At 41.2% G+C, this 12,388-nt stretch overlaps 1 protein-coding gene across 1 annotated transcript in view; it reads left to right on the top strand.

Moving 5' to 3' along the window:
- LOC104668045 (cytochrome P450 2J2) overlaps positions 1–11,796 on the top strand; it is a 32,461-nt gene extending 20,665 nt beyond the window's left edge. The window contains exons 8-9 of the mRNA XM_010370663.2: positions 4,146–4,284; positions 11,548–11,796. Of these exons, the coding sequence (XP_010368965.2) occupies positions 4,146–4,284; positions 11,548–11,726 (318 nt within the window). The 3' untranslated portion in view covers positions 11,727–11,796. The remainder of the gene's footprint in view (positions 1–4,145; positions 4,285–11,547) is intronic.
- Positions 11,797–12,388: the final 592 nt, after the last annotated feature.

The raw sequence follows: 12,388 nt of genomic DNA on the forward strand, positions 1-12,388 counted from the left end.
TAGATAAAAATAGGTATTGTGGGGAGGGGAGCAGGAAGGATTCCTACGTTAAATATGTTTAGATAAAGACTGGCGTTTCTTTCCTGTGGGTATTCTCAGTGTTTTTACTATGCTAATGTGCATTGTGAGTCTGCGGGCACGCGACAGGCAGCAGTTCTAGGTCAGACTTTATCACAGAACAGTTTTCTTTGTTTTGGTAGAATATCTCATCAGACTAGGGATCTGCCAAACTCTGAGAAATTCTGCTTCATGATCCTGGGGTTCTAGAGAGCTGAAATGTGAAAGGATGTTTAAAACAACCTGGGACAACACCACATTAATGCTGGTGTTTTTAGCATAATATCCCCACAGGCATTTTTCCAGCTTTTTCTTATAGTCCTGTGATGTATTATTTATTTATTTATTTATTTATTTATTTATTTATTTATTTATTTGACATGAAGTCTCGCTCTGTTGCTCCCAAGTAGCTGGGACTAGAGGCATGCACCACTATGCCCAGCAAATTTTTATATTTTTAGTAGTGACAGAGTTTCACCATGTTGGTTGGTTAGGATGGTCTCGATCTCTTGACCTCATGATCCACCTGCCTCGGCCTCCCAAAGTGCTGGGACTACAGGTGTTAGCCACCACGTCCAGCAGATGTATAATTTATTATCTTATAAGGAAGCCACTCTAAGCATGTGCAATATTCATTACTGGAAAGGGAAAGAAAGGAGCGAACATGTATTAAGCAATGATTATGTGTTGTGAACAATGTGGCCTCTTTCAAAATGCCTTACTCAATTCTCAGAGTAAGTTTATTCAGAAGAAGCTTGTTATTTCCATGTTATGGCTTGAGAAGTAGAGGCTCAGAAAAATTAGGTTTGCATGAGATCTCTCAACTATGAAGAGTTGGGATCTGGAAGCAAATTTGTTTTGTTTTTTTTGTATGACACCATTCTCCCTTCACAGGAAGTGCTTTACTTCCACTTTAAATCATCTCCCTGCTATTTTTTCAGTTGTTCTTGGTTAGATTCCCTGTACTCACAAGTGGAAATCTTTCTTTCTTTTTCTTTCAACTTTTGTATTAGATTCAGGCAGTATATGTGTAGGTTTGTTACAAGGATACATTGCATGATGCTGAAGTTTGGAGTATGATTGAACCATTACCCAGGTGAATGGCATAGTATCCAATTGGTAGTTTTTCAACCCTTGCCCCGGTCTCTCCTCCAGTAATCTCCAGTGTCTATTGTTACTCTTTATGTCCATGTCTATCCAATGTTTAGCTCCCCTTATAAGTAAGAACATGCAGTATTTCATTTTCTGCTTCTGCAACAAACAGAATTCTGATGTCACTCCACTCACCACGCTTAGGATCTCTGCAGACAGCTATCATGTGCCCTCTAGTGCCGTCTCCCCACATTGCACGTTTTCAGTTCCTTTCCTTGCTTTCTAACCACTTTGGTCAGCCTCTATGGATCTATTCCAGTTTGTCTAAGTACCTCTGAGTGTGTCATACCTGTGGAAAATCTCAAGAAGTAGAAGCAGAAGAGCTTACCCATTGGACATTGCTTGGTTACTATCCCTGCAGAGCCAGGAAAAGCAGCTGTTACATTTACTATTTCGTTACTGATTGACCATCTAGTGGATAAAGGCTGAGGTCTAAATTCCACAGGTGCTGTTTGCATTTTTCTAGCAATTTATTTAACTCAAGGAAAGCAGCTTGGCTCAACAGACTTCTGCCACTGATTTTTGTCAGCTTTAATAATAATCTTGGGAACTGACAAATTGAAATAAACATGTGTTACACAGTCTACAAGCTATGACTTTGACGTCAAATAGACCTAGGTCAAATCATGGCTCTGCCTCCTCCCACTGTCTGACTCTGGGCCCGTTATTTTACCTCTCATAGCTTCAATTTCTTCATCCGAAAAAAATGCATTTAAACCTACTTTACAAGATCCACGTGGAGGTAAAATAAGATCATGCATGTAGGGCATTTAACCTAGTACTTAGTACAGAAAGTACTTAAAATAGCAGTTATTGGCTGGGCGTGGTGGCTCACGCCTATAATCCCAGCACTTTGGGAGGCTGAGGCGGGTAAATCACCTGAGGTCAGGAGTTCAAGACCAGCCTGGCCAACATGGTGAAACTTATCTCTACTAAAAATATAAAAACTAGCCAGGTGTGGTGGTGGGTGCCTGTAATCCCAGCTACTTGGGAGGCTGAGGCAGGAGAATTGCTTGAACCCAGGAGATGGAGGTTGCAGTGAGCCGACACAGTGCCACTGTACTCCAGCCTCGGTGACAGAGTGAGATTCTGTCTCAAAAAAAAAAGGCTGGGCGCGGTGGCTCATGCCTGTAATCTGAGGCAGGCGGATCACGAGGTCAGGAGACCGAGACTATCCTGGCTAACACAGTGAAACCCCATCTCTACTAAAAATACAAACAAAATAGCTGGGTGTGGTGGTAGATGCCTGTAGTCCCAGCTACTCAGGAGGCTGAGGCAGAGAATGACCTGAACCCGGGAGATGGAGCTTGCAGTGAGTGAGCCGAGATTGCGCCACGGCACTCCAGCCTCGGTGACAGAGCTAGACTCCGTCGAAAGAAAGGAAGGAAGGAAGGAAGGAAGGAAGGAAGGAAGGAAGGAAGGAAGGAAGGAAGGAAGGAAAGAAGGAAAGAAGGAAAGAAGGAAAGAAGGAAAGAAGGAAAGAAGGAAAGAAGGAAAGAAGGAAAGAAGGAAAGAAGGAAAGAAGGAAAGAAGGAAAGAAGGAAAGAAGGAAAGAAGGAAAGAAGGAAAGAAGGAAAGAAAGAAAGAAGGAAAGAAAGAAATGTTATACTAATATTGAAAATTAATGATGTAAATTCCTTGAATTAATATTATATTAATACGTTAATATTTGAATGAATTCAACAAACACTACATACCTGAAATGCTCAGGTCTGGCAAAACAACCCTGAGAAAATTAATCGTGCAAGTACATATTTAGAAACATGATAACTGCCCAAAGGAAAAAACGCACTGTGGTCTTTAAAAACACAGACTAGCAAGAGTGGTCAGGGAAGGCTTCCAAAAGGAAGTGATGTTTGAGCTGAGGATTAATGGATCATTAAGAGTTAGCTTGATGACAAAGTGGGGAGAAGAACATTCCTGGCAAGGCAAGTAGAATTTAAAAAGAGTGTTGAACTAAGTAGGAACATGGCATGTTTGAGAAACTGAAAGAAGAGCTCTGTAGTGGGAGTGCAGGCAGAGGGGGAGAGTGGCCCAGACTAGGACCAGGTGATGAGTCTTTGCCCTGAGAGCAATGGGTAACTACTGAAGTGTGTCAAGTCCTAGGTATGAGCAGTGGGGGCTGTGGGGGTGGGGAGTGACATGACTAAATCATGCTAGAAGCTCACTCTCTTCCAGAGTGTGAAGCAGATTGAAAGGGGCGACAGGATTTGGGGTATAGTTAGGAAACTGTAACAGGGGTCCAGGCAAGCCAGGAAGAAGTCTGGACTAAGTGGGCATGGTGGACATGGAATGGAGGTGAAAGTACATTGACCAGTCTCGCTGATGGGTTGGATAAAGGCAGAGTAAAGGAAAAGCTCCCTCTGGGAACTCCTGTGTTTCTTAGTATATACCTGGGTGGACAGGGGCTCCTTTCATGGGTCTACCTGATTCTATTACTAAACCTACTGTGGGGAGTGGGGTGCCGTGTACTAGACATTGGAGGAAAGAGAATGGCAAAGCCAAGACGAATGAGATGTCTTTTACCTTTGTAGAGCTGCCGTCGTTATAGCTTCACTGAGCAGCTGGGTTGGTTTTGGTACACTGCAGACTGACTGCTTTATTATTCTCTCATCAGTGTATTCATGTCCCCTCCCTCCAAGACGCACCTAAACTGACCTGTCCCTGTAAGGAAGATCCATCCTGCACTCAAGAGTAGCCAAACATCCCTGTTAAAATTCCCAGCAGGGAAATCCAATCTAATTTGTAGGCTGTCCCAGACAAAGAGGAGGGTCCTGGGTTGGGGGACACAGGAGACTGTGTACTGCAGTTGGGGAGGGTGGGGTAGTTCAGAGTATGTTCAGCCTCCGGCATGGAAGCCCGAGGATGACCACCCTCTGCATAGGTGTGCTTTTTCATGGGTCAAGCCTTGCCTGAGTCTCTGCTGCTTTCTCTAGGGGACCATGATCCTGACCAATTTGACGGCGCTGCACAGGGACCCCACAGAGTGGGCCACCCCTGACACGTTCAATCCAGAGCATTTTCTGGAGAATGGACAGTTTAAGAAAAGGGAAGCCTTTATACCTTTCTCAATAGGTAAGTTGTAGTAAACAGGCATGTGGGAGTCCAGGGCCCCTCTCCCAATGCTCCCCTGCTCTCTCCCTGTATTCCTTTGCTTTCATTGGAATGTCTCCAGACAGCCTGGCCAGTGCAACTCACTCCATCTTCCTGTAGGGGGCAGCCCTGGGATTTCCAGGGCTGGGTGTTGCTTCAGCCTGCCCTTACTTCCTAAGCCCTCCATTGCCTCTGCTGGAGATTTCAGCTTTCCTGTGTTCTGTCCTCTGAAACACTGGGGACAGAGACCCAGACTCCACTTCCAGCTCACAAAGAGGATTGGGTGCTGCTTTTTGTTTGTTTGCTTTTTGTTTTTTGTTTTTTTGAGACGTAGTTTCACTCTTGTTGCTCAAGGCTGGAATGCAATGGCGTGATCTCAGCTCACTACAACTGTGTCTCTCAGGTTCAAGTGATTCTCCTGCCTCAGCCTCCCAAGTAGCTGGGATTACAGGCATGCGCCACCATGCCAGGCTAATTTTTTGTATTTGTAGTAGAGACAAGGTTTCACCATGTTGGCCAGGCTGGTCTCGAAGTCCTGACCTCAGGTGATCCACCCACCTCGGCCTCCCAAAGTTGTGGGATTACAGGCGTGAGCCACTGCACCTGGCGGAGTGCTGCCATCTTTACTAAATTTTAAGATGTCCTCAGTTCTTTTTAAGGACTGCCCTGATCTATAATAAGGAGATAGAGGGGGACAAGGGGAAGGAGAAACTTACTTGCCACATGGGCATCAGTCAGTGGCTTCACTAGATTGGATTCTACTCTCTAAGTATGCCCTTGAAATGGTTCTTTGGCCTTTGTAATTTTAATTCATTTTTTAAAATCTAATTAATACATTTATATAATATGTAACTTGAAAATTAAGAAAGAAGAGGCAGTGAAAACTCTCTCTTTTCTCCTGTTTTTAAGATAACCAGGTCCAAAAATATATTTTTAACTCATGACATTGAAAAATCAATAACAAAAATTCTTAGTATATTCCAGGTTTTGAGTTAGATATGTTGCATAGTTTATTTCAAATAATTTCACAATTCTTTAGTTCCATCAGTATTTATTGAGCATCTTTTATGTGTCAAGCATTCAGCTCTGGTGATATGACAGTGAATGAGTGAAACAGAAAACAAAACAAAACTGTTCCCATGGTGCATATGTTCTAGTGTAATCATATAAAGTTTATATTACTATAACCACTTCAGTGATGAGGAAGCTGAGGCTTAACCCAGTATAGAAACTGAAGTCATAAAACTCATGTGGCAGAGCTAGGATCAGTGTAGACCAGATTTATCAAAAACTAAAATGTGTGTTCTTCTTAACACTATCTACTGAAAATAACTAAATGCTACACAGACTTACTCTGTGGAACGCATGATAGTTTTCTTATTGTTTATTTAAAATACGTATTGATGTTCTGAGACAAGATCATTTTGCTGAGGATGACCCTAAGGCTCAGAAAGGACAGAAACAGAATGACCCATGTTGGTATGACTCTGAAGCCCATGCTCTCCCCCTGTGTTGTCTTGCCTTAGGTGTCTCTGGGCTGATTCTGATGATCAATGCTGTCTTTGTCTTTCTTCATCTGATCCTGTCACCTCCGCTCACATTGGACAATTCACTTTGAATGTGAAAGCTGATATAAGATGTAGGAATATCTTCCAGTCTTCCTGTCTATGATAGTTTCAAATTTTGTATTATAGCACAAAGTTTCAGCTATTATGTTCCAATTATTATAATTAATTATTCCTGTTCTTTGACTCTTGCACAACATCCATGTGGAAATGCTAGAAATGTGACCTTCTCTGCATTCCACAAAAATGCTTCACCTAATGCCATCTGCAACTGTGATGAGAGGAATCTTATTAGAAGGCCATGGCTTTAAAAGGAAAAAGGATGCTCTGGGCTAAGCGATGCCTGGATACCTTTTCTTCGTATCACAGAAGCCTCTTTCTCAGAGTTGCTTCATGTCTCCTGTCTTTAAAACGTTATCTTATCTGAATTAGCATTAGTCTTTTTAAAAACTATACGCAGTGACTCACTGCTGCTTTGCTATTGAGAGTTGTATTGCACCCTCTTAGAGACTTCATTTGCAAGAAAATTGTCTAATTTAATCCTTACAATAGCCCAGTTATCAATAGGCAGGAAATGGATTGGGATCTCTTTTTAATTTAAGATAACTAAAAATAAGAGAGAGTTGTTTCTTATCCAAGATCTTGGATAAGTTGTTTCTTATCCAAGATCTTGAGGAATTTGCAGAATAGGACCTAAAACTCAAGTTTTTTTTTTTTTTTTTTTTTTTTTTTTGAGGCGGAGTCTCGCTCTGTCGCCCAGACTGGAGTGCAGTGGCGCAATCTCGGCTCACTGCAAGCTCCGCCTCCTGGGTTCACGCCATTCTCCTGCCTCAGCCTCCCGAGTAGCTGGGACTACAGGCGCCCACCACCTCGCCCAGCTAGTTTTTTGTATTTTTAGTAGAGACGGGGTTTCACCATGTTAGCCAGGATGGTCTCGATCTCCTGACCTCGTGATCCGCCCGTCTCGGCCTCCCAAAGTGCTGGGATTACAGGCTTGAGCCACCGCGCCTGGCCAAAACTCAAGTTTTTATACTTCTAGTCTAGTATTCTCTCTAGTAAGACTAGAATGTAGCTTACTTCCCCATTTAAAGGCCTCTCTACTTTAAGATTCACTAATTTCATAACACATGCATCAGTTAGCATATTGCTACATAACAAACAGTCCAAAACTCTGCAGCTTAAAACAGTAAACATGAATTATTGCTCACAAGTCTGTAAGTCAGATATGTGGCTCTGCCAATCTTGGCTCGGCCCCCTTGGTCTCTCTGATCTTGACTAGAGGTCAGCAGGCTGATGGTTGATCCAGGATATCTTCAGTTCAGACACTGAGGCCCTTTACATTATCCCTCATCCTCCAGCAAGCTGCCCTGGCTTAGTCACATGGTGGTGATAAGGTCAAAAGAGGGAGAATGGAAGTACACAGGCCTCTTAAGGTCCGGACTGGGAACTGACACACCATCACTTCCACTGCATTATGTTGGCCAATGCCAGTCATAAGGCCAGCCCCAGTTTAAGGGGAGGGGATATTACTACAATTTTTGATGGGAAGAGCTATGACATCACATTACAAATGATGTGGATCCAAGGAGAGGGGGAAATTGAGGCTGCTTTGTTCTTACCTTCTCTTTTTCTGAGAAGACTGAAATTCATAGAAGGCAAGCAATGTATCTGGGGTGTCCCACAGAAGATGTGATAGGATGAGGACCAGTTAAATGGATCAGGAGATATAAATCTGAAGAATCCAAAGGGTTAACAAAACATCAACACAACTGTCTGTTTTAATCACATGCCCACTCTTGGCACACAGTTGCTTTTCCTTGCTGTTCCTTTACTCTTGGTAAAGAGTCCTCTAGAGGACCCTTCCGAAGTCCTCACTTTACAAGATGTAACAGCTTCTGAAGTGTGCATAATCAGGACAGGTTTCAAAGTTTTACTGCAAATTTATATTTACTTTTCCTCTTTTAAATGCTTCCTGTTTGATCCATCAAAGCAGGAAGCAACTTCATGAAATACATGAACCCAGTTCCTCTCTTTCCAGTTAAAATCTTTAGATTCTAGGAGATAGGGCTGGAAAGAACTTTGCCAAAAATGTAGGTCAATTCTCTCATTTTACTACTGAGGTAACTGGCCTGTTTGGTTAGTGATAGTTTGTGGAAGCAGCAGGGATGGGAGCCAAGTTTCCTTTCTTCCAGGCCAAAGTTTGACACCTAACAGTCCTAGTTTTCATGCTTTTAAAAGCAAATTCATACTTGCCATTACATTGGGATCCTTGCCTAGCCGTGCAACATAGTTAGGAGAGAATTTATTTCATGTATTTGACAAATGAGATAAGTTTAGCTTTGCGAGAATGAATGGTTTACTAATAGTCACACAGTTGGTTACTGATGAAGCCAGTTCTTTAATCCTGGTTCCTGACTTGCTAGGTCCAGTTTGCCATGATATATGGATTCTTTTACGAGAATCTTGGGTATATTTACAACAAACTGATTTGGTATCATTTTAACCTGTTGCTAATTGTACTAGTTGTGATGGATAAAGAGATAAAGGTGAGGGGAACAGAGTTAGACACACATTGGTGGGAAACACAGGCACAAATAATATAATAATGACATAACCATGAAGCACGTTTGCCTTTACTAAGCACTTTTGCATATATGATCTAACTTTATTTCCTTAACAACCTGTTACAGACAGAGGACAAAACTTAGGCATGCATACATTTCCAAGAATATTAAATTACATGGGAAAATATAAAGCAGTAAAAGCAGCATATAGAATTGACTACAGGGAATCATATTTGTTATGATGTACAAAGAATCTCCACAAGGACAATGAGGAAATATGTTAAAATGTTGACAATGGTTTTGTCTAGATTATGGGATTACAAACATTTTGTGGTTTTGTCTTTATACTTTTCTTTGTCATGCTTTTTTAAATTATTGCTGTGAATATGTATTACTTAGGGAGAAAGTAAGCTATTAAAAATGCACACAATAGAGATGGCGGTAGTGACTTGTGTGGGGTAATGTAGCCCAAGTGGGGCAAGGAGGACATTCACACAGGGGAGGGGGTGGTGGAAGCTGAGAGCTGGTCTCAGAGCACAAATGATATGAGGTGGAATCTGCACAGGGTGGCTGTGGCAGTGATGAGGGGTAAGTTATATACAAGGGATACTGATCCAATAAATAAATATATTGAGGATAATGAGAGGAAGTTGCAAATAAAGAAAGGGAGAAAATCAAACTTTGTGGTGTTGGATTGGAATCTGATGTAATCTATAATGAACTCAGATTTTCAATAGATGAGTCAATAAATATAGAAATGTAGATGTAAATATGGGTGTGTGTGTGTGTATATATATACACACACACATATATATAATGTATACACACACAGTTTTGGACACATACCCACATTATATACATACATATATTCCTTAGCTCTGGCCACTGATATGAGCGAGGGGCAACAACATCTGGAGCGCAATGAGCGTGCCTAATGCCCAGATCTTGATTTCTACATGTTATTATCCACTAAAAGAAACCAGGACTTTTGGAAAAAATGGCTGATTCCAGGGCTGGGGAAGGGAAAGTATAAGATCAACCTGGAATAGATTGCTGTGCCAAAAGTCAGGAAATGACAGCTTGAATGGGCGTCTAATGGTCAAATCTGGAATATTTTGAGCATCAGAACAAGTCATGATAGTAACAGATTATAACCCTTTGAATAAAAACAGGAATCCCTTGAATCCAACTGATATCAATAAATGAGTGAATAAATAAATGGGGAGGGGAACAAGCATTTCCTTTAGTAGAGTGCTAACTAATAAATGTGGAAGAAATGACAGAATTTTAAAAATCGCAATTTGGTAGCTATCAGCAATTAATAATATGGTCGAGAAATAGCAATGGAAAAGAGTGGATCACAGTTTAATGAGAATGGTTTGTTGACATAGTTTCAAAGTACTTATTAGTTACAGAGAAAAAGAATAATTTTACCAGAGAACTTGGCAGACACCACCTTAATCAAGTGATTACCAATAATGTCACACATCAAAATTGTACAGCACTTGCTAGGATAAAATGAGAAGAACACAGTATCACTTTGGTGATATTCCTACCAAAACTGCAAAACTTCACAGCCTGAATCCAATCATGAGACAGCATAAGAGGCATTTACAAAACAACTACTGGTCTGTAATCTTTAAAAAGGCCAGTGCCATGAAAGTTGTATAAAGAGTGAGGACTTATTCCAGACTGAAGGACTAAGGTGACATGACAGCTAAATGTAGACCGTGATCCTGTACTGGCTGTACTGGACCCTTTTCTAATGAAGGACATTGGGACAGCTGGTAACCCTGAATGGGACCTCAGGAGAAGATGTTGGTCATTCATCAGTGTTAATTTCCTGGCTTGGATGGTTGCATTTTGATTATGTTGGAGAATGTCCTTCTTTTTAGAAAATACATACTGAAGATTTCATGGGTAATGTAGGCAATGTACTCCCAAACAATTCAGGAGAGCCAGGTTCTTTGTCTTATCTCTCCACGTTTTTTGTACATTTGAAATTATTTCAGAATAAAAGGTACATTATGGAAAGTATCACAGTAAAGAATTGTAATATACAGAAAGCTGTTTGAGTAATGCTACCACCCAAAAGATTTTCTTTAAAGGTCATCTTTTAAATTGTATTCTTCTGTTTGTTGAGAATTAACCTGATCTAGTTAACAACAAGCAATTGTACAGCTATGTTTATTATTACCTAGGTGACATGTTAAAATACTTTGTTTTGAGGTATACATTATTAAATTATTTGGCCTATTTGGATTCAGCATGTAGCTCACACAGTATATAAAGTTCTCATCTTAAACACGTATTCATTTTCACTAATATGCACACGTACATTTTCACTGATGCCTAGAGAGGTTAATTTGCCCCAGTCACGTGGCTAAGAGGTAGGAGAAGCCGAATTGAATCTCTGTCCTTCTGCCTCCAGTTCATCCACACATAACTTATATTTTCAGGACGGTGTTAGGTATCAGCTGTGGAGACCAGGACTCAGCCTTGGGCCACACTGTAGAAGAAATGCCTGCAAAGGGAAAGGGCCACTGTGCATAAAAAGAACCATGGAAGGACGAAGACCAAAGCAGTCACAATATAGAGGGCCACCCGTGCCAGTAGGTCCCCATGATTAAGGACGAAAAGTGGCACAGGGAAAAGATGACTTATACCTTAGGAACTCTGCTCTGACATTTAATTCCTTATATTTTCAACAATTTTTTTAGGGGTTGAAAAAGTTAACATATTTGGTTGTTTTTGTTGTCTTTTTTTTTTTTGTCATGTTTGTTAAATTCTTTTTTTAAAGCTCTTAGGCTAAACACCCCCTTTCTAGGTCAGCCCACGCCTTCCACTTCTATGGTCCTACACCCTGCAACTTCACCCTGGAAGCTCACATGCCAGACCCTTGACGGCATTTGACTTTGTGTTCCTGGACTTCTGCTTTCTATGCATTGATGAACCCAAGTGGTTGTCAGACTTAAATAAGCTGCTGGCCATAACACCCTGGGGCCTACAGACCCTTCCTCTGCTCCAGGTTTTTGGGATATGATTGAGAACATCTATCTCTGCTAGGCACAAATGCCACCTGAGAAGATAACCCATCTTTTGATTTTGTCTTACAGGAAAGCGGGCATGCCTCGGAGAACAGTTGGCCAGGACTGAGCTGTTTATTTTCTTCACTTCCCTTGTGCAAAAATTTACCTTCAGGCCCCCAAACAATGAGAAGCTGAGCCTGAAGTTTAGAATGGGCATCACTGTTTCCCCAGTCAGTCACCATCTCTGCGCTGTTCCTCGGGTGTGATTTTGCTAAGAAAGAAAGGGGCTTTTTAATGATTGCCATTCTAACTGGTGTGAGATGGTATCTCATTGTGGTTTTGATTTGCATTTCTCTGATGGCAAGTGATAATGAGCATTTTTTTCATGTGTCTACTGGCTGCATAAATGTCTTCTTTTGAGAAGTGTCTGTTCATACGCTTTGCCCACATTTTGATGGGGTCATTTGCTTTTTTCTTGCAAATTTGTTTGAGCTCTTTGTAGGATCTGGATAGTAGCCCTTTGTCAGATGAGTAGATTGCAAAAATTTTCTCCCATTCTGTAGGTTGCCTGTTCACTCTGATGGTAGTTTCTTTTGCTGTGCAGAAGCTCTTTAGTTTAATTGGATCCCATTGTCAATTTTGGCTTTTGTTGCCGTTGCTTTTGGTGTTTTAGACATGAAGTCCTTGCCCATGCCAATGTTCTGAATGGCATTGCCTAGGTTTTCTTCTAGAGTTTTTATAGTTTTCGGTCTAACATTTAAGTCTCTAATCTATCTTTAATTAATTTTTGTATAAGTTGTAAGGAAGGGATCCAGTTTCAGCTTTCTACATATGGCTAGCCAGTTTTCCCAGCACCATTTATTAAATAGGGAATCCTTTCCCCATTTCTTGTTTTTGTCAGGTTTGTCAAAGATCAGATGGCTGTAGA

This window comes from Rhinopithecus roxellana, chromosome 12 (genome assembly GCF_007565055.1).
Source record: "Rhinopithecus roxellana isolate Shanxi Qingling chromosome 12, ASM756505v1, whole genome shotgun sequence".
NCBI classification, from domain to species: Eukaryota; Metazoa; Chordata; class Mammalia; order Primates; family Cercopithecidae; genus Rhinopithecus; species Rhinopithecus roxellana.